The following is a 22,837-nucleotide window of genomic DNA, read 5'->3' on the forward strand; positions in this document are numbered from 1 at the left end:
CCACACCCATCACAGGAACTCTTCAAGATCACCTCTAAATTCTACGCCCCTGCCTGCACCACCAACACTCCCAGCCACATCCAATCCTCCTTTGACTCTCTCAGACTACTTCCACAACATGGCCCAAGAAATCTCAACTCTCTGCCCCCTCTCAACCACACCTCGCCCATGATATCAGAGCCACCCTCCAACCCCACACCTTTCTCTATCTTTTCACCCCCCATAATTCCTCAAGCTACTATCTATCACTCAGCCAGGACTCAGGCTCCCCCCCTCACTCCTAAAAGAAATCATAGCAGCCACCTGTGCCTTCAACCTCGCTAGATCTATCAGCAACTCATCACTCACTTCCGGTACCTTCTCAGAAGAATTTAAGACCTCTTTTATCAAGACCTGCTAAAAAAGGCTTACCTTGACCGTCTTGTCCCAGCAAACTACAGGCCCATCGTGTACAACCACTTTATAGCTAAATTAGCTGACCGAGTGGCATACTCGCAACTATGACTCTTCTCAGAATCAAACAAGATCCTCAACGACGCCCAATCTGGCTTCAGACCTTTACGAGGAACTGAATCCTGCCTAGTCTCCATCTGGGACGATCTTAAAAGACACTCAGACTCTGAAGGCTGTACCGTCCTAATTATACCTGAACTCTCAGCAGCGTTCGACACCATTGACCACTCCAACGTCCCCAAGAGACCACACACCCTCGGCATCAGGGATACAGCTCTGAATTGGACATCCTCCTCCCTCTGCAACAGATCTCAAATAGTACACATGCATCCATTCTCTTTGGCTCCACTCTCAGTTGCCATGGAGTAAAGCAAGGTGGCTCTCTTTCCCCACTCCTCTTTAACCTCTTTCTGAACGCCGCTCCCCGCAGCCATCGATCCAATAGTCTATCATGCTACAATTACGCAGACAACACCAAAATCATTCAAAATCCCTAATAGCCCAGCGTCTACCTCCCCTGATCCCGCTTGCTGCTGCTCAGAGATTGAATGCTGGATAACGTCCAATCATCTCCTATTCAATCCAGGAAAAACCGAGACCCTGCTATGTGGGAAGACAACCCTATTCCCTCAACCCACCCTCTGGCTGCTTTCCCTAGGCCCACCTTGTACCCGCTCCAACAAAGTAAAACACCTCAGGTGCATTATGGATGTGGACTTGACCCTGTCACATCCTTTGCCGCCTTTTTCCATTCCTGAATTTCCAACACAGTCACTGCGATCGTTGCTATCATCCTTTCTGTCTAGACTATGGTAACGCCCTATACTTAGGGGCCCCTGCATCGCATCTAAGAAAACATAACATTGAATTTGAAAATCCATGGAGTCCAAAATAATAAACATAAAGCTGTACAAAGGCCTTACCTAAACCTGGCCTATGTGTTCACTTACATTTTGTTTTCCTATGAACTATACCATACATCCTATAATGCACCTACAATGGTCCCTATACACTCGGGTACATACAATCCTGAAAATGCAGTGTAATTACTTGTTCCTTAGAACAAGGCATTGCGTGCCTCTCAATCAAGCCATGGAACAACAGCCTCAAAACAAATCTAAAGCATTGGGTGTATGTATAACAGCAACCTCACTACACTGAGGTAAAATACTGCCCTACACCTCAGACAAAACCCTCCCTAAACACGAGCATTCAAATGTACAGAAACATACCAACCCAGCACACATATACATCTGCCCTTACTGCCTGCAGAAGTGGTGGTAAATGAAGCAGCCGTGCCAGCGTGAAAAACCTGGCTCCACAACACCAACAAATGAAATATTCTACAACAACAATTTGAAAAGTACCTTGATGGAGGATGGTCGATCCACAGACTGGCGTCCGGCCCGGCCACTTACTCGTCTGAAGGTGCTGGAATGCCCTTAAACAACCACTGATAGAATAACTACCCTCGTGGCTACCTCCACAAGAAGCAGGATGGCCGGACAGCGGAGCCCCAGAGATCAAATAACATTTTGCCCAAGCATTTCTGACAATGTTCCCGCACAGAAGGTTCCCCTTACAATTCACCCTGCACACCAAAGCAACCTGTCTTTTGTGCCTCTCCTCCTATGCAAGAGACAGCTGGAAGTGTCATGCATCTGTGCAGGACTGATGTGGCGCACAGAGCTATGGCCCTTGGCCGCACACAATGGCGTACCAGAGATGTGATCACATCATGTGCAAGACCAGGCAGTGAGGAGCTACAATACGCTCCATGTTATGGATATTTTCTGTAAGCCCTTTGGTCAGGACCTTTAGGTATAACTTACTGATTTACGGTACTAATAACTCTCTCAAGTTCATCAGGCTCTCTCAGCAGTAGTGTGGCAGAGCAGCCCCGGCACAACTCTCAGAAGAGTGTGATCATTTTCAAATAAAAATATAATCTTTGTATATAAGAAAAGGCAAGAGATAAAACACTACACTAACAGGTAAGTAAACTCTGTAAAATAAATGCAACACTGTAACAAGTAAAAACAGTTTCAAAAGTAATTCCCGAGAGTTAAATAAAGATTATTTTCTAAAAGGGAAAATGCAATCACAGTTAAGTAAAACCCTTTTCCTATCAAGGACAGAAAGGTTGAGAAGAGACCATGGGGAACCAGTTGTGCAGCTTAGGCCTCTCTTCTGTGAAAAAAGTTACCTTCTGTGAAAATTGTCCAAAAGAGCAGATTCTGGATTTCTAGTGGAGTTCAAGCCACATGAGGCCCTCGGTGAAGAGGATGGGCCACAGAAATGAAGATTTAATCAAAGAAAGAACTTTCAGAAGCATTGGAGAGCAGCAGGCGGCTTTGCGGTTTCCAGAGGCAGTCACTGTGCACGTTGTTTGGCAACCACCATAGGTTCCACTGACAACTCACCAATGCAGGAAGGACCCCAAGACCTTTTGCAATCAATATTCTGTGATTTCCAGGTTGCGGGTCTGAGCCAGAGGAGTTGAAAGACAGAGACACTGCAGTCGGCAGTAGTCAGTGATGCAAGGTTCCTTTGTCATCCTCCAGCACAGGATTTGGCTTCTGAGGTCGGCTTGCGAAGACCCAAGGGAAGGACAAGTATTGCAAATACTTTTGGAAGTCACACTGGACGGATGCTAGAAGGTCTGTGAGGCTAGTTTAGTGGTGCCTTCCCAGGACAATGCACAGCATATGCCCCTGGAGCAGATGGGAGAGATTGAAATAGGGTGCTAGCTTGATGTCCTGGGATGAAGAAACTCATGTGGGCTTGGCTCAGCGAGTCTTCAGGGTCCTGGTAGCACAAGGGCTCCCGCTTCTGGATTGGTAGATCCAGCGACAGTCAGAAGCTTAGGAAAGAGGAGGCCTTCAAGCAGGAGCAGTTATCCAGTTGCCCCCAGTGCAATTAGTGGAAGGAGCACCAAAGTCAGTTCCTTCTGGTCTTCTTGTACATTGAAGTGTCTCTGTTGGGGTTGGGGGAGCATCGACGGAAGCTGGTGAACACAGCACCCATTCACACACCCAGTATCAGGGATGTTCATCCAAATGCGCCCCATCTCTCCAGACACAGCCATGCAGTCAGAAAGGGCTCTCAAACAAAGGTAGTGAATCCACACTATCTGGAACGGGGCACTGCATATGCCGGTCAGAACAGTTTTCAGGCTGACTACTGCCCCCGGTCCTGGGATGCAGGCATGCATCGGTCCCTGGTTCTTACAAGCATATGATTTATGAATGCCCCTTTGTCCACAGGTTGTGGCAGGAAATTTGGAAACCTAACAGCAATCTTCGAAATATATGTTCCTCTATCCTTTACAAATGCTTTTCTTGGTAGTATCGCCGTCAAAGAGGACGAATCTCTCCCCTCCCCCACCCTATATGGCCTTGTTATTGCTATTGTCATCAAGCTTATTACAGCCAATTGGAAACACTTTCAAAACATTTCTGCTAAGGGCTGGTGGAACAATGTCTGCCACACACATAGAAGTGGACACTGCATGGCTACATACCTTGATACCGCCCCCAAACACAATATGAAATGGGCACCTTTTATTCATTACTATCATAATATGTCTGCACATGGCTCATGAAGTCTTTCTTTATGTTTGTAACACATTCATTTCATGCCAATGATGCTATGTGCTGAATGAATCCCTAATGGTGTATGAGGGAACTGGTTAACTGTACCCCGTGCCCCATCCCTCTCTCCTTTTGTATAGTGTCTGTCTCTTGTTCGTTTCCCAGTTTGTCCAAAAATCAATTGTTTATCTACTCTGATGCGAATCACATAACAGTGAATGATTATTTTTTTCACTCTTGATTTTGGTTACCCAATCCACCTGCTTGTATCCACTCACCAATCACAGGCCTATCAAGATTTTATTATCTTGCCACAAATTTCGCCTCAATTTTCTATCTCAATGTTCTTTGTATCAAATTTAATCATCCCAAAGTCTTGAGGTTCATTTTGTAAATCTCAATAAAAATGTATTAAACATAAAATATTTTTACAAAAAGATAGGTTTGTAGAATAATCAAGTACCCCCCCCCCATAAAAGCAAGCAAAATGTACCGGGGACGACCTTCTCAGACTCACACTCCCTCGCCGCAGCACTCCTAATGTGCTAGGGTTACAGGGACTGCAGCAAATAGGGTGCACTTTATTAGTTTGTGCCACTTCCTATGCTCTAAGCAGCAACGTATTTCAAACCATTGAGGACAAAACTGCTTAACTAACACAATTCCCTTGTTGCGGGGCTGGATTGTGCCGCCTCTCATCCCGCACCCCCATGTAGTACTTACTGTTAATGATAAATATAAGTGCGCACTGATTCATAACTCGGGCCGTGGTAAACATCCACAATTCCGGTTTTGGCCTACAGTTTGTCCATTTGACACTTTCAGCGTGTTATCCCTTGCTGGCGGTGAACATGACTGTCTGTCTGCTGGCGGTGAACATGACTGTCCTGTCCTGGCTGCTGATCATTCAGGACCCTTTTTTTAGGCTAAACCGACTGCAAGCACTGCCTTCTGCTCTACTATGCCTGAGAAACTGGTTGGGGGTCGAATGTTTTGTTGGGTGGTGGTGGTTGGTCTATCTTTTTCTACTCCCCGACACAGCTCTTCTTACTTGTTTGCTTGAGTTTTGGCGGGTCCCTTTTTCTACTTTTCACCACACTGTTGTAACCAAAAGCCAGTATGTGAGTTACTTCATTATTAAATGTCCAGGTTACTTTGTTTACAGCTATGTACTGGTTCCAGTTAATCTGAACATATGTACACATAGGACCACTCATAGGCCGTCCCTATGCCCTCCCGCTCAGACTTGTGACACTCTCAGAACATTCACACACAGCATTCACCAACATTCTCCTGAGCTGCCAATCACACACAGGAACCAACATTCTACCTGCAATCATGGGTGGCCAGCAGGACAAACACACACCCCCAACCAAGGTATACCAAAATTCGATTTACTACGTAAATAATCAGACACAATTCATACACAGACAGAGACCAATCACATGCTTGAGGACATAACACAAAGACAACAAATAGACAATAGCAATCCGAGAGTTATGCACAAGTAAATTCAAATGATATTAGAGATATAATATTCGTATAATTGACCAAAGTGTTTCAACTAAATTGATAAACCATGTTATGCCCTGTCTTCATCAGTGCCAACAGGTTTTCAGTTGTTTGAAGTAAAACATACCTTTTTGGGAATGTTCTCAAAGCATTGTGGTCAAATAATAAGCCAGGTGCAACTACATTCCAGTTCAGAAGAGTTGGTGGAAATAGGAAACCACAAGAAAAGAATAGCAGGAAAGAAGACAAAGGAGTCAAATTACCACACAGTGTTCAGCCACCTGGAGAAATGGGAGGCAACGGAACCGCAGAGGCTACTCACAGGGATGGAAACACATGCGCACTCCAAATGTGAACTGAAATCTTCAGCCATGAAGAAGATTCTAGAACATGTTTCGGTGTTCAGCCACCTGGAGAAAGGGGAGGCAGCGGAACCGCAGAGGCTACTCACAGGGATGGAAACACGTGCGCACTCCAAATGTGAACTGAAATCTTTAGCCATGAAGAAGATGCTAGAACATATTTCTAGCCGAAATATGAAAATCTTCCTAATCATGCCGGAAACAGAAAGTGGGGGTGAGAAAGGGAAGCGTGGAAGACCGCCGTTTACCCAAGTCACCCAAGCCACCACAGAGAGAACGATGAGGTGCCAGAAGCTTCCAGTGCTTCCACCATGGCAGCAGCGGCTGAAGGAACCGAGGCACCAGTCGGTAGGACGCACCCAACCCACTAAGCCTGTTGCGCCGTGCCTTCCATAAGCACCCGTGCCACGAAAGGCAAGGCAATGGAGCCAAAGCTAACAGTGTAGAAGCAATTGCTGTTCTGACTGGGCCCAAGGGCGGTTCTGACTGAGGGTCTGAAATATTTTAGTAGACTTTGCGTATTAGCGTGAGTGCCTCAAAGATAATCTGTTGTGTTTGGATGCAGGAGAGTAATTTAATTTAGTTTTTATATCTTGAGCATACTACAATATAATCAGGGTATCCTTAAAAATGCACCCTCTAGACAATCAAACACGTTTCCCAAATATCCTAGTATTAGAGGCAATAATATATAATTATACCCCTTCTAGAAAATTTGGGGAAAGAATTTTGGGGGTCAGGAAAAAAAAGTTGCCCCTACCCGGCGACATTATGGCATGGAACCATAATCAGAGATGAACATGGGCCCGGGCAGCCAAGACACCACAAACGTTCACCTTTCCAGACGTACCCCAGAAAGCATGAGGGGGGCTTCAAAGCAAGGGCGGCAGGATTCAGGTCACACAGTTGGACTCCGCGGGTCATATCTCGCTACAAATGAGCACATGTATTTAGCATGGTGTTTGCTATGTCTTGCTTGCATCCATATTACAGAAAGATGCTTGCACTGGGGCAGCCATCGAGCAGAAAGGCTTTGCCAATGTATTCCTTTTCAATCACAGGGAATTGAGAAAACATGGCTTGCTCCAAATTAGACTCTGGGCCTTATTATTTAAGTTTTACATGAGGACAAGAAAATGAAACAGACACAATATTTTTTTTTCTGCTATTTACCAGATAAAACAAAAAACTATTAAATACTTTTGCATAATTCAAAAGTGAAACGTATGACTTACCTTTAAGGTTAAACTGTTAGCTGCATGTCTACTTACTTTAAGCACGCCCCAAAGTACAGTATGTGATATTCTGTGAAGCAAAGCCCGTATGCTCCATTCCATATTAGGCAAAACAACAAACTGCTGCAAAAGTGCATTTCTATTCATCTCAGCCCACATTGCTTGCATTTGCTTTTCAGTCCTATAAAGGAACATAACTCTTGGTCACTGGGCCCCAAATATGTCAGTGCAGTGCATTGGCAAAGTGTCCTGCCGTCAACCATTGGGAACTCATTCATCCATTTTATTTTGGCCAAATTCTACCCCCAAACCTGCTGAGTTACTGTTTTCAATTTGCTCATGTTTTGGAAAGATTTCAATCATGATGGGGACTTTTAAAGTGTTGTTACTGTGTATTGAATGTTTATATTTACTCACGTGCACTAATATCCAGATGGCCAAAATGTGTTATAATTTTTAAAAAAATTAAATATTGAAAATGACTAGGCATTTAACAAATAGTTAATTCCTTCATGTTGTGAATTGTGAGATGTGTGTGTTTCCACCTACAGGCGTTCACTATCATGGATCAGAACCGAGATGGGTTTATTGACAAAGAGGACCTGAGGGACACGTTTGCTGCACTTGGTAAGTCGTTATCTCGGAAACTAGAAATGCTGCTGTTTTAAACCAGAGATTATGTATATGTCTGAACTAGTCGAGTTTGATCCAGCCATCTAGGAATGCAGGCAACCAGCAGGCATCAGTTGGCAGGAATCAGGCAATTTCCCAATTTTTGCAAGAAATGCTTTTCTAAAATGTACCACTGCTTGCCGGGGATGGGCTCGTTAAAGCCCATCAGTTGCAGTGCATGCGCAGTCAGCATTTGGGTTGTGCGCTGACACCAGCCCTCCACCCATGTGGGTGCCTGCCACATTGCTTATATGGCTGTCAGGTGAACACCCGACGCTTAACTAAGGAAGAGCGGCAGGGCTGCAGGTCCTGGGCACCCACCGCCAGCCTTCTTTCTGCCCGTTGGCCCCCTATGTGAATCCGAAGGCCTAAATGCAGAGACTGGTGGCTCTAGGATGCTGAAAGCAATGTGCTTATTTCAGACAATGGCCACCAGCCTTTGTTAATTTGAGCCAGAGAGTTGAGCCCAAATCCCGCTTTAGTAAAGGGGGTCCTCCAATCAAAACACAGAGACTGTTTTGGACTTACAGATACATCATCAGTACCAAACCCGTTCATCTCTGTTGAAGAGGGACTGGAGGAGCTACACAGTGCTGGTTGGAGTGCCCGATCTCCTGTTATTTGAGATGAGTGAGACTGACTTGTCAAGGAATTATCCTGCCTAACTCTTCTGGATGGTGAGGAGCCAGGTCCTGTTGGCTGTCCAGTTATCTTGGTTCACCCGCCTATGTAGAGACGCAGTGGCATCTGTTGATTGGCTGTGGAAATGAGTGGTTGCTTCAATGCTGCCTTCTGATCAGCAGAGTTATCTGAGATGAAACGCCTCTTGTGGTTGGCGGTTTCATCGCAGTGTCCCTTGTGGACCTCCTGCAACTCATCATGCGATGAATTAGACTTCCAGCAGCGTGGATCCTTTCCCAATAGGGGTCTTTGGTAAGGATTTGAAGCAAGTTACTCTGATGGTTAACTAAGTATGCTCTGGTCCCTTGGAAGGGACGTTACCTGCGGCATTTAGAATGAATCTTGTACTTCTTCTACTAAGGAACTGGCTTGATGTTAACCTACTAGTTACTTGTAAATTACGGTCTGGTCTCCAGCCTGGCTTTTTTGAACATATTTTAGATATAATTGTCTTAGTCTTCAACCAGGTCCAGAGCGGCTTAAAAGGGTACACTTGTACATGTGTACCAGTCAGTCTGTGTTTGGGGCCAAACCTGGAACTAGGCACGCTCTAATCCCCAACCGCATATGGTCACCATATGATGCCTAGGCAGTTATTGGTCCTTGTGATGCTATATCATCTAGTGACCATAGACGTGATTGATCACAGTGCGGTTCTGCACCACCTTGGTGGCATTGGGGGGTGGTTGAATGGATATGCCCAGTCTCCTGGGTCTGGGTCCAAAATACCTTCAACTACCCTCTGTAAATAACTCCCCTCTCGAGCCCTTCGCTCCTCTACTTCTAACTCCCTCAGGGTCAGTGGTTTTTAAAAGAAACGAGCTGGGGTAGATCTCTGTCTTCGGCTGGGGCCTCCCTTTGGAACAGCCTCCCGGCCACCTTGAAACTTGAAGAGAACCATCTCTGGTTCTAGAAGCTCCTGAAGTCCTTCCTCTTCGCTTCTGCCTTTGCCCCTCTTCTCCCCTGCTGATCGGTCCTCTCTCTCTGCACTGTGCACCTGGCCACCCTCTTTCCTTCGGCCCGGGTATCTGCTCACCCTGCCACCTTCCTGCTCTGTCTCCGGGCCACCCCTGCACTGGGGCCTGTATCTGTACCCATACAGTCCCCCTCCCTTTTTCCTTATGCACAGATATACCCTCTCTGACTAACCTAGCACTTGCCACTTGCTGGCTGCACTGCCACTGTTCATCGCCTTCCGCACTCTCCAATCCCCCCCCCTTCCATGCACTTTGCCCCTTTTCCATGCACTTGCGTGTTCTCAATGTCACTGGGCCTAGTAAGATCGTTGATTTTTGCTTCTCCCTTGTTCCCCTCCCTTTGCCTGGTCGCGCTCTGAAAAACCTGTGTACGAGCGCGATGCAAATAAAATATCATATCATATCTTCTTTCTCTTGTAAGGGAGGATCCTGCATGTGTTCCTGAGGTCCCAGCTTTCACTGGATGGTTCTGCACATTTTGTGCCTCTCCACTTGTCTGTCAGTGCTCCCGAACCCGGTTGTTTAAATATATGTGCAGCCGCTGTGGTATGTTATCGGAGACCAGGGTCTGTTGTGCCATCCGTGTGCTGGTGGCCCTGGCACAGCCCATAGATCTGGATCTTCTAGATTCCCCACCGACAGCACCCGGCTCCTGATCAGGCTGCCTGACAGAGGTGCATTGGCTGAAACTGAATCCAGACAAGACAGAGGGGATGCCGCTGAGGCTTGATTGAGATTGGGGCCGGAGGGTCCTCCCGATCATTCAATGGGTATCTGCTCCAGGATTCTCTTGCCGGGGTTCACTCAGACCATAGCCACGTTTGCAGCTGTATTGAGGACAAGCTTTTGTAAGCTAGAGTGCTCATGGGTTACAATTCTTAAATCAGGCTTTCGTATCAAAGCCTTTTTAGATTACAGCCCCCCCCTATGATTTTGGCCTAGGGACCTGTACATTTGATTAGGCCAGTGAAGCTTGTGCAGAACAAGATTGCTTGGATACTGACGCAAGCCGTTGGATTTTTAGAGGATACTACCCAAGCCGCCCAGGACTTCTGAATTCAACTAGAATGGGGGTCATGGCTTCTAAAGCTCTCCAGGGTTCTGGCCCATTGTGTGCCACACTTGGTGGACATGGCCAAAGGCTGACCAATACCCCCTGACACCTTCTGAGCTATTCAGCTATTGTGTAGAAGGATTGACTTCCAACCATGGTTGGGTGCAACGCACTCCACCCTGAGGTCTGGTCCTCATTGGGTGTACATCAGTACCCGGGTGTTTGGTTTGTGGTAGCTTTAAAATGTGAAGTCATGTTCTGTTTTGATTTTTGCAATGTGAAGCATATTGTTATTGCCGTCAGTTGGATGTGGGACCCCATTAAAACCAATCTAAACGGAAGTAAGCATGCGCCAGAGCCACAGATGCCCATTTCCAACCATACACAGAGCTTTATAAAGAACTGTTTATGAAGTAAGGATTCTTTTCCAGCATCTATTGCTAGGTAAGGCTCGGTGCCTGAATCTATTGCTAGGTAAGGCCTGGTGCCTGAATCTATTGCTAGGTAAGGCCCGGTGCCTGAATCTATTGCTAGGTAAGGCCCTGTGCCTGAATCTATTGCTAGGTAAGGCCCGGTGCCTGAATCTATTGCTAGGTAAGGCCCGGTGCCTGAATCTATTGCTAGGTAAAGCTCGGTGCCTGAATCTATTGCTAGGTAAGGCCCGGTGCCTGAATCTATTGCTAGGTAAGGCCCCGTGCCTGAATCTATTGCTAGGTAAGGCCCGGTGCCTGAATCTATTGCTAGGTAAGGCCCGGTGCCTGAATCTATTGCTAGGTAAGGCCCCGTGCCTGAATCTATTGCTAGGTAAGGTCCCGTGCCTGAATCTATTGCTAGGTAAGGCTCGGCGCCTGAACTACGCGAGTTTGAAATTGGTCATAAGAACCTGGGGATTGAGTTTTGTTTACGTAATATTTGTTTGTAAAGGTTTATAAGAACTACAGTAACCCACATGTAAAGTTGTTGATGTCTGGTATTTCATCATTTACATTTTATGTGTGTTTGTTTGTGTGTTTTATTGATTTATAAAGCGCACCACACCCTGAGGTATCTGGGCGCATTACAAGACAGCTTAGATGCATAAGTTCCATACATATAATCATTATAAGTGGACCTTAATATGAGGTCATAAGTACAAAGTGGCATAAGCATATACAGGTACTATACAATGTCAGGCAGAAAGGAGACGTATACTACCGTATGGAAGCAGGAGCAATAACCAATGGGAATTGCTCAGGTCTTCAATGAGATAGGAGCATTCTGTGGTGCAGAGCCGTTCGACACTAACCACTTTTTCGTGTTAGTCCTGAAGTTTAGGAAAGTCTGATTGCAGTGCAGATGGATGGGGAGGGCATTCCAGGTTATGGCGGCCTGGACAGGGAAACTATTGCCCCACTCTTTTCAATTCCCTTCAATTCCCCTAATGAACCATTAGAAAACTCACTAGAGGGCTCTATTGTGTGGTAGGTGAGCACCACCATAGTTAGTGGTCCCGAGCCAAAGGCAATGTCCTCTACTGAGGGTGAAGGTCATCTAGCTCACAATAAAGCCCAATAGTAAGGGCCAATAATAAGGCCTCTCAAGCTAACAGAGCTTGTGCAGGGGGGCGAGGGGCTCAAATGGCGCCTTCTGTGACGGAGTTGTTCAACGTCGCCTTGACCAGTGTGTAAACATCACGGAGGCAAGCTTGGAATGTAGCCTTTACACGGAGTGAGAGTCTCCATTCCAAGCTTGCTGATAGGCTAGGGAGCTGGAAGCAGTGTGAAGACCAAAGGAGAAGCACGGAAAACAGGCTTCTATTGGTGGTTGGGGCCTGCATTCTACATGTTGGAGAGTTTAAAGAGTTTAAAGAGTTTAAAGAGTTTAAAGAGTCGAACACGTGTTCTAATGATTCATTTGATGATGAACAACAAAATAATTAGAAAAGGTATTTTGTGCAGCAACATTGCTTTATTAGTTAGAGTTGTAATTGAACTAGGGAAACAGGGCGTTTTAAGTAGCAACTCAATATATTTCCTGTTGTGTTTTTTGGAAGATCAGCTTAACTTGTGTCCCCAAGTGTTCACTACAACCAGGTAATGAAAGAGTGTTATAGAATTTGGGGTGGTTAATCACCCTGATCTGGAATGTATTCCACCCAGATTCCCACTCACACCTTAGAACAAGAGAGTGGTAGGGCAGTGTTGCAGTAGTAGGCTATGGTGATTAGCCCTGGTTAAATTCATAGTTAATGTATCCCACCTTGTAAGCCCTCCCATCTTTCAAAGGCACCATTTCTCAGGCTGTGGAGGTACCACAACGAAGGGAGTGGAGATGCTGGAAGGAGGGGACCTGCATGAGACACCTCTCCTTTTACTACCCTGATCTGACCCTCCCCCCCTACACTGCCACAGGAGTCACCACTACTGCAGTACTTTAAGGCCGAGAGCAGAGAGGCCGAGGATAAAGGTGTTCCCGAAGTAACTAGTTGTCATACTCCCAGAACTGGCAGCACCATCTCCTTTCTGGGTTGGACACAACACCTGATGTCATACAGATCCCCCGGAGCTGGGTGGCCCTACCAAGGGAAAACACATGCCTATCCTACAACTGTCAGTTAGCCACAGCAGATGCTACTTGTTGCCTTAGAAATGGATTGGAGACTACACATAAGTACAGCAAGATATTAGTCCTGTTACCTCCCTATGGCAAACATAGGCCACAGAGAAGGACGGCACTGCTGGCTACATCAAGTCATTGTCTGACAACAGTGCACAAGGGGTCAAGACTTTATGCCTCCAGATGTGATTGCCTCTGTGTTCTCTTTTGTTACCATCGAAAACATGTTCAGTGCCCTCTTGTAGATTCACTTAAGAATATATTTTAATTTGCTTTAATGCAAAACTCCTGCATGTACGCTGCTTCCATAGGTCGCCTGAACGTGAAGAACGAAGAGCTGGAAGGCATGTTAAAGGAAGCAGCCGGGCCAATTAACTTCACGGTATTCCTAACTATGTTCGGAGAGAAGCTCAAAGGTACACAAGATGGCGCCCCCCCATGACAGTCTTAGTTCGGTGATGCTCTCTGTAGAGGGGACAGGATGAAGGCCTAATTTATTTCTATTGCACATTGCAGGTGCTGACCCGGAAGAGACCATCCTCAATGCTTTTAAAGTGTTTGACCCGGAAGGCAAAGGTCTTCTGCGATCTGACTAGTAAGTGTCATCCATGGTGTTCTCACATACCTTGTAACAGCAGAAAACCAATTGTTCACCGTAAATCTTCCTTGAGGAACCACACTTGGCAACAGAAGCACACACCTCATACACCTCAGTTGTAATTTTCCTCTTTGTCCCTGCCATGGACAGCATTTAGAAGTTGCTGGAGGTTACAATTGAGAACTACATGGTTTCCTTTACATGTTATCCCCGATGTGCTTGTGACACATAGCCTTCAAATGAGCTCTCTGCTAACTCTCTTGCATCTATATAGTTTATGTTCAAGACGTTTTGTACATCTCCACTGCCACCTCCCTGCACCCATATGGGATTACATTTAGGAAGGTGTGTGCACAACACTCCCACCACCCCACGCCCATGTGGGATTACATTCAGGAGTTTTTGTGCACCACCACCTTGCACCGCCCTAACGGCTGCGGCCTGAATGCCACACCACGAGGGCTTCGCAGGATCCCGTTCTCTGTTTTCACTGGCTAGACCTAGAGGTCTAGACTTCGACATGCTCTGATTTGGTGGACGGATCGGGGTCTCTTACTGGATGGATTGGATGGGTTTCTGCATAATAAGAGAGGCAGATCCAACATTCAAACTGCAGAGTTGCACTGGTGGTGGATCGTGTCTCGCCCTAATGGTGGATGCGATTTTCTCCCAGCCCTGAGTAAAAGCAATCTCAGGGACAGCAGCAGAGTTCCACATTTTACGAAGAACTACAAAACGAACATCCCAACGCCAATTAGATTTGAGGCTTTGAAGAAGAGGGTCCCTTCATTCTAGGCCAAGATATCCAAGCGTTCATGGTTGCGATGGCTTACATTGCAACACATTGAATACCTTGCCTGGAATGTATCTGGTCTGCTAGCTAAGCCAGTTGCATATGCTCAGCTAAATTCTCGGCTCAACTTCCCGCTCATAGGTCCAAATCCCAGCTGAGCCAACTCTCCGTAGGGTATTTGTAATGCATACTATTTACTGCTCTACCAAACTGCAAACATTGTGGCAGCAGCTGCTCTTTTAAAACATGTCATGAATAATATCATTGTTTTTTTAAACTCAAATGTTTGTCCCAGAATGGCAGCTAATGCTCTGCCACTTTCTGGGTGGAATCTGCACCCGATGGATGTACAACACTTGAAAGGGCCATGAAAGTAGGTCTGATGGCTCATGGCTGGAACACAGCAGAGGGTGATGGCCGTGAGAGAGGCAGACCGCAATCAAGTGGACTTTAACGCTATGCTGATGCAATGAGCCCAACCACTGGGGACGCCCTTCGCCGCGTGCACAGATTTTCAAACCCACCATGCCCCGAAATGGCTGACAGATAAGCCTTCTTCCACTTGCTCTCCGCCCCCCTCACTTATAAATCCACTGTCCTGGCATTGTGGGGGCAGATGACACCCCTTTATTTTCTTGGTTGATTTTCTGATTTTTCATAGAGGGGCATTAGTGAATACACAAAATGTTGTCATATTGTTCTCAGCAAAGGGGGATAAAGTCCCAACCATACTTTTCAGTGTTTACTTTTTTAACCAGCATATTAGTGAATTTTTCGTGCTTCTTTATCTAAGCATTGCCATTTAAGCTGTGCTCACAGAGTGAAAGACAACACACTTAATACTGGAAGCCAGTCTCTAACTGCAAGCCCCGGGTTCGAGCCTGTCTTGTTCTGCGCTGTCTTGCTTCCAAAACAAACATGTCGCCCTTGCGCGCCCTATCCTTCCCACCTCCCGCCTTTATTGAAGTATGTCAATCCAGCTCCACAGAGAAACAATTGGGAAGCAAGAGAGACATTATGTAACGTAGTGGGTACTGTCATATTAAGTTGTTTTGTCCTTTTTCGTTTATAGTATAAAAGAAATGTTGATGACGCAAGCCGAAAGATTTTCAAAGGAGGAGGTATGGTCATGCATTTCCCCACCCAGCTGTATTTTTATTTACTCTTGGTTCTGTAATATTGTTGCAAGATGTTATGTGATTTATAATAGTGCATAGGCACGGATGGCCTCCATGATCCTTTTCGCCCAAGATCTCATCTAACTTAAGGCTGGTTGTATCACAGGCAGCTAACAGTTGTTACTTATGCAATCCTGTCCGTATCCTCTGTAATCTACTATTTATGCAATCGATTCAGGTGATGTCTGTAATTTATTACTGCTTCAAATGACCTGTAACTAACACAAGATAACGCTGTTACCCATGTGACCTATCTATGCAATGACTGTAACCTGCTGCTACAAGCATCTACTGTGACCAAAATTCTTACGCTAAAAACGCCCAGATGCCTCTGGGTCATGTGTGCTATATAAATGACAAAATAAATAAATGATATTCTGATGGACACAGGTTTGGGATCAGAGCATAGATTACAGGAAACATCAATTAGCATCATTCTTACTAATAATTGGAGAAATATCAGATGGACTCATCAGAATAACCTGTGGGCCTTACATAACATATTTATGAATGCTCAGTGCATAATTTTGGAAGACCCAGACATTAAGATTAATGATGAACTCGAATTGAACATCCTTGAGGAACTCCCAGAAGTGACTGGATCACCCTTAATTTCTTTTTTTTTGTAATGCAAGCTCCTTGACTGTGGCCAGCACCATGTGGCTCTTTGCTTCTGGAGTGACTGGCTTTCTTGTTCAGGCCCCTTAAAAAAAATAAGAAAAATAAGAACAGGAGTGCCACAAGTCTAACACTTTCAGCACTGACCCTAAATAAGAAAGAATAGGAATACCAAATAATGTGTCTTTCTGGAATTCTATACAATAATTGCTAGACACATTAAAGGTTTATTTCAGGCACACTTCAGGGGGTGAGTCACTGATTTAGTCTGTTCTTAAATGCCTCAACTCAGCCTTTCATCCTTCTGGGGTCGATAAATGAGTACCAACACAGATTGGGTGATATTGGGTGTATACTCTTTCTATATAAAGCGCTTAAGCGTAAGTGCTATATAATAACACATCATTACCATTTGGTCATGAACGTCTGCTTGCATTAACAGTAATTTGGTAATATGGGCCTATACACACTGATCTTAACGATACATATGGCGATCCATTCTTGTATGAAAAGTACATCACATTATAGTGATATCGTAACCATATTTCTCGTAGTGTACATTGCTATGTGATACCACTTCATGTATTGTCAACGGGTGAAAGGTTGTATTCCATCGCTTCCCACAATATCACTTTGGAGTGGGGTCAAATGACACCAGTTCCTGTGATGTCATCAGGGGTCAAGGGTCGTGTGATGTCACTTCTGCTACCCCTGGTTATTTTGATGAAATGACGTCGCTGCCTGCCATGTGTTATTTTAGAGACTCAGTTCTAATTTAATTCTTTTATGCTGCATCCCACTGGCTTATTTACCAGTTAACTACTGTAACAGTTTATTGAGAAGCCACCCTCAGCAGAGGGAGTTCCTTCCCTCCCCACATAAGTGGTGATGCAACAACTGTTTAACAGATTCTTTTTTTTTAGCCCTATCTCAGACACATATCATGTCCCTTGGATCCCTCTCCCCTGAGCTAACAATGAGCCAAGAACTAGGCTGGTGCACGGAAAATATATTGGTATTTATTTAAATTAAAAGTAATAGAAATTAGCACAAAAATATCAAAAAACACTTTATTCATGGCATAACACAATCAAAAATACATCGCAAAAGGGAGTTAAAAAGAACACAATCACAATTCTTAACTTTCTGCAAATTTCACTTCACGATATAATTACACTGATCAATAAAGAAGGCTCTTATGTAAGCTTGGGCGATTTTGATTTTCCTGCAAGCTTAAAAGGCGAGCCGTAGGATTTCAAGATTGGTAAAAATACATATGCCAATTATAATTTCACCCACACTTTTGGTTTCAAATAAACACTGGGTGATTTAGCAGTTTATTCTTCAGATCCCACCTCTAGCTTTGGTCTATGTTGGGAAGTCAGACAGAAAAATTGGAATGATTTGGGGAATTTTGGATTTCAGACACCCCTTACTGAAAGGTCTGTGTTGGGGAAGCTGGATAAAAAGGGTTGCACTGATTTAAGAACAAAGACACCCCTCTTCATTAAAGTAGTTAGGGTCAGCTGCACAACAAGGATTACATAATTAAATTATAGGCTATACTTTTCAGCACACACTGGGAAGTGATCTTTGTTAATTTTGAATTTTAACAAAATTCCCTGTAGTGTTTTGCCAAATGGGGAATTAATGAAATTAATATTTTTGGTTAAATAGGCTAAGGATGTACACAGTTCTGCCCCCACCCACCCACTATAAAGAGAAAAGATTCAAGGCAAGCAGACACCTTTTGGTTTCCCATGGCTCAGTTCTACTTACATAGCAAGCCTCTGTTTAAGGTTCAGGAAAGCCAGCTGCATCTCAGAAAACTCTGGAAAGATAGGGTACGGGCCTGGTCACTCCACTGTAAAGATGGCCTACCACTCTCCACCATAGGACCCAATGAGCTTTGAGGCCTTCCTAGAAATATACAGTGCCACCCAGATGCACTTTCAGCAATCTCCTCTGGTGTCTCCTTTGAGCTGTCAGATGGTAAGTTTCAGTCTTTTCTGATGGTCTGCCTCCTGTCTGTCTGTTCTTCTCCCTTTTCTCTGTGTTCCTTTCCTAGTGGAGTCCCCCTTATATAGCAGTGATGACACCACCAATTTTACAATCTTGTGGAATTACCTTGCAATAATCCCTGCCACTAGGATTGGACAGTTAACTTTCTCTTTCCTCCCAAACCCAGCCTCCAAGTCACGATTGGCTAAGGGGTCTGGAGCAACATATGGCAATTCCCATTCGTCATCATCCTTTGTTCTTTTCAACTTTTTGGCAAAAACTAGTTATGTATCACAACTTCATAATTTTAGTGGCAACTGCCAGACTAAACATATTTTCTGCTTCAGCTACTCATGGAGAATTACATAAGCCAACCACCAAATTTGTATCATGTAACATGGCCATGTGGCACCTTTCTGCTGTTTCCATAAAAAGCACAACAGTTATGAATATGTAGGTTATTAAGCATATCCCTAATTTCATTTTCCAGCTGCTCACCAACTCTCACATTTGGAACATGTTTAGATCAGCCAGAAACCTAGTTTAACGGGCCCTTACAGTTCCCAGAGTCACAGGAAGATGAATTTTATATTACCACAATCACATGGAATTTACATAGAAAATGGTACATAGATGAAATCCATCCACCTTATGATGGCTGAGAAAAAGGCCTAACTGTAATAGTCCTTTTAAATAAATTGTGAATCTTCATGTGGGACAAATGGTCCTGCTCCTGCTTCCGGCCATTTGTTTTCACTTGGTACCTTTATCAGTCTCCTTTGTATTGGAAGCTTGCTCTTTGAAGTAGGTGCCCCCATTTTCACACATATTAGTTGTGCTCAAGCCAAGGGTGACTTTTCTTGGAGTCAATGATTTCAGAGCCAGCAGGTCTGGAAAACACTTAATTTCAACGCCTTTAGCAGGACATTTTTTATTGCGGTTGGTCATTAGATGGGAGATGTGACATCCAGGCTAGAAGTGGGAGATGTCCTTGTGAAGTTTTGCACACAATCAGCAAAAGGGTCGGCCTTGGGCTGACATTTTTTCCATAACGACAAAGTGGCTCTTCAAATGTCACTGGAGCTTTGTGGATTAAACATTATATGCACTGCTTTTGCCAACCCACACATCATGTTTTGTTTTCCTGCCATTTCTCTGTGATCAGTGATATTTATTTCACTTTGACTTTTTCAAACCGTTTTTATTTGCACACACATGTGCAGGCCGTTTTTTTTTATTTTTATTTTTATTTTTTATTTTGTGTTTATCAAATTTCTTTGATTTTACAAAAAGCTGCTCGGTCTGTGCAGGAAAGATCTTTTTCTTTTGTGTTGGGAGTGAGTTACTCTGCGAGTAAAAACGTTTGATTTACAGATGCTTGGAGGTTATCTTCTTTGAGGCATTTTGCCAAGGATAAGTCTATGATCTTTGCTGCTGCAATCGTCCAAGATGTTTTGTTTCCACTTATGAGTCGGTTCCACCAGACTTCTTCTTCTCGTAAAACAGAGGGCTTTAGTAGGGGGAGTAAAAAGGCTTGCCTTAGGTCGATTGTTTTTGTGCAGGATATTAAAAGATGGCGTATTGTTTCGGTTTGTGTGGCATCTTTGCACAGTCTGCAAGTACTCACGTTGGACAGACCTCTCAATGCTCTAATTTCATTTGTTGGTAAGAGGTTTAGTCGTGCCCTTAAAAACAGTTGTCTTGTTGTTTTGTCAGGAAATCTTCTCACGATTAGTGGGCGATCGTTTAGTTTTTTGTGTGTTGCGGCAAATGGGCGAGAAGTTTATTCGTTGTTGCTTTTTCTTGCGTGAGTATCCAGTATTTTCCTTTTTTATCGCCCAGGCGAATAACGATTTGCAGTTTCCTCTTTGAATTTCTTGATTGATTAGTTTGTACTGACTTGGAGCGTCTGGCATGATTATTTTCCTGTATAGTAACATTTCATTTGAATCCACTGTCGCTTTCAATGAAGTTAGTCCTAGTTCTCTTCGGATTGCCGCTATCGCTGTTGATTTTGGGAATTGCATTACTTCTCGCCAAAAGTAGTCCTCCAACTTGTCCCAGATGGTTTTTGGGATTGTCAGGAAGGCTTCCCCACCATATGTCAGCGCTGGAACCACTTTGCCCTTGAAAAACTTTATGATTGGGAACAAAGAGAAGCGGCCAAATTTCCTGTCCATTGCTCGACCCTGGGCTGTTAGTTTTCTGGTCTTTTCCCAAAGATTGTGTTGCATTCTTACTTCGTTGCCTGAGCTGTCAATTAGTACTCCAAGATATTTGAACTCTTTTACCACTTCGATTTTGGTGTTCTCGATTGACCAGTGGAATGTTTTTTTTCCTAGCAGTTGATTTCTCGAGGATCAGAATTTTTGTTTTCTCCTTGTTTATTTCGAGGTTGTTTTCTGAAATATAGTTTGCTAAGTTGTTTAGTTGGTGTTGCAGCCCCACAGGGGTTTGATCAAGGAGTATAATATCATCTGCGTAGAGAAGCCTTGGAGTTGGGATATCACCCAGTTTTGGTGCAAAGGTTCTGAGATCTTTACCGGAGTCTTTGTAATCCCCAATGAAAGCCGTAAAAAGTGCTGGAGCCAACGGGCATCCTTGCTTTACGCCTCTGCTGATTGTGATTTCTTTTGATAGAGTTCCAGCGTGGTTTAGTTTTACCCTCATTGATGTGTCTTGATGCAGTGCCTTTATAGGCTCTAGTAATTGGGGTGGGCATTTCCATTGTTCCAGTTTGGCCCATAGCCTGCATCGGTCGATTTTGTCAAAGGCCTGTGTTAAGTCCACAAAGGCTATGAAGACCTTACGTTGCTGTGCTCGAGTTTTGTTCTTTATGATATTGAGTATCATGATGTTTACTTGTGTGCCAGTGTTCTTCGTAAAGCCTGATTGGAGGGGATCCCAGCTGGGTGAGGTTGAAGCCCACCTTTGGAAGCCTTTTAGCAACAGTGAGCCAAAGATTTTCCCGATGGTATCTAATAGTGCTATTGGGCGGTAGTTAGTGGGATCAGTTCTGTCGCCCTTTTTGAAGATCGGGACTACCGTGGCCTTTGTCCATGAGCGGGGTATCAATTTTGAGGTTGTTACCATTTCGAAAACAAGGCTTATAAACTCGGCCCATTCTTTTGGGTTGTTTTTTAAGTCTACATTTGTTATTCCATCCGGTCCGGGCGCACGACTAGGCTTTAGTTTGCGGATTGCATCTTCTATATCTTCAATGTCGGAGATGTCTTCCCAATTTGAATTGTCGTTGGCGGTGTTTAGGGTTTGTAGTCCGTTGGGGTTTTGGAATAGGGTGGAAAAGTGGGTCGTCCATCTTTCTTCACTCACTGTGTTGGCTAGGTTGTTGGCCTGGTTGCTGTCTATCTTTTTTATGAGTGACCAGAAATCTCTGGAGGTTCTTCCCATTACCTTTTTGAGCATTTCTTCTGAGTCTTGTTGGTATAGTAGAATGCGGTAAGATTTTAACCAAGCTTTATATTTTGCTGTTTCTTCTCTTAGTTTTTTTTCCATAAGTATCGATCTTGATTTTGCTGCAAGGCGTTTTAGTTTCCTTAGTGCACGGCGCTTGAGTACCAATAGTTTATCGTACTTATGATGTCTTTGGGGGTTGTCTTTTTTCTGACCCATTGTGGGGTTTGTCTGGTATTGAATTAACAGGGGTTGGTAGTCTGGTTCAGTTTTACACCGATTAGGCTCTTTGGCAAGTTTCTTTTTGTAGTTTTGTGCCAGATCTTTTATCCTTTCAGCGTTCAGTCTTAGGCGATTGCCTTGGGTTGTTACTTCCACTTCTTCCGACATTACGTGTCTGACTGGGCGTTGTGTGGTCCATGATATTAGAAGGATGTTATGATCGCTTTCCTCTGTGCATAGGACCTCAAATGAGGTTAAGAGTTCTAACATACCTTCTGAAGCAAATATATAGTCGATTCTTCCCGCTTGAGATGCTTTTTCCCAAGTTGGAATTAGGGGTTTTGTTGTTGACAGCAATGCCGTGTTGTCGAGGTTTCTGGAGTCCATTAATTTTAGCCATTTTTTGCCTCTTGAGTCTCCTCTTGTCTCGCTGTTGGGTAAGAGCTTTTATGGGGACATTTACCGTTCAGGTCTCCGCAGATAATTAATTTGGTGGTTTCGGAGTTTATTTGGGTCTCGTCTATTTCTGTTTCAATTATACGAAGAAAATCGTCATCTGAGATTTTGTCTGGGTTCCAGTACGTTGTTATTATTACGATCGGGGTTTCCCAACTTTTGTTCGTGATCGTGTTTTGTCGGGTCCACTTCACCTTAATTGTTAGATGGTTCTGTGAGGAAGATAGCTCTTTGTCTATTTCCAGACCGCTTCCTGTTCGAACTGCGATCAGGAGGCCTCCAGATGGACGGCCCGTTTTTCCTCTTACGGCTTTTGAGGTTGTCAGTTCGTAGCCGTCTAAAGCTGGCGAGGTTGTAAGCCAGGTTTCTTGTAGTGCTAGAATGTCTAAGTCTCCTAGATTCGTTTTTCCTGTTTTCATCAGG

At 44.4% G+C, this 22,837-nt stretch overlaps 1 protein-coding gene across 3 annotated transcripts in view; it reads left to right on the forward strand.

Moving 5' to 3' along the window:
* The window catches only part of MYL2 (myosin light chain 2), a 50,983-nt gene that overhangs the window by 18,046 nt on the left and 10,100 nt on the right, over positions 1 to 22,837 (forward strand). For all 3 annotated transcript variants that reach the window (XM_069619533.1, XM_069619534.1, XM_069619532.1), the window contains 4 exons: positions 7,707 to 7,782; positions 13,446 to 13,550; positions 13,651 to 13,729; positions 15,598 to 15,646. In XM_069619533.1, the coding sequence (XP_069475634.1) occupies positions 7,707 to 7,782; positions 13,446 to 13,550; positions 13,651 to 13,729; positions 15,598 to 15,646 (309 nt within the window). The remainder of the gene's footprint in view (positions 1 to 7,706; positions 7,783 to 13,445; positions 13,551 to 13,650; positions 13,730 to 15,597; positions 15,647 to 22,837) is intronic.

Source organism: Ambystoma mexicanum, chromosome 10, assembly GCF_040938575.1.
Source record: "Ambystoma mexicanum isolate Mex_15411 chromosome 10, UKY_AmexF1_1, whole genome shotgun sequence".
NCBI classification, from domain to species: Eukaryota; Metazoa; Chordata; class Amphibia; order Caudata; family Ambystomatidae; genus Ambystoma; species Ambystoma mexicanum.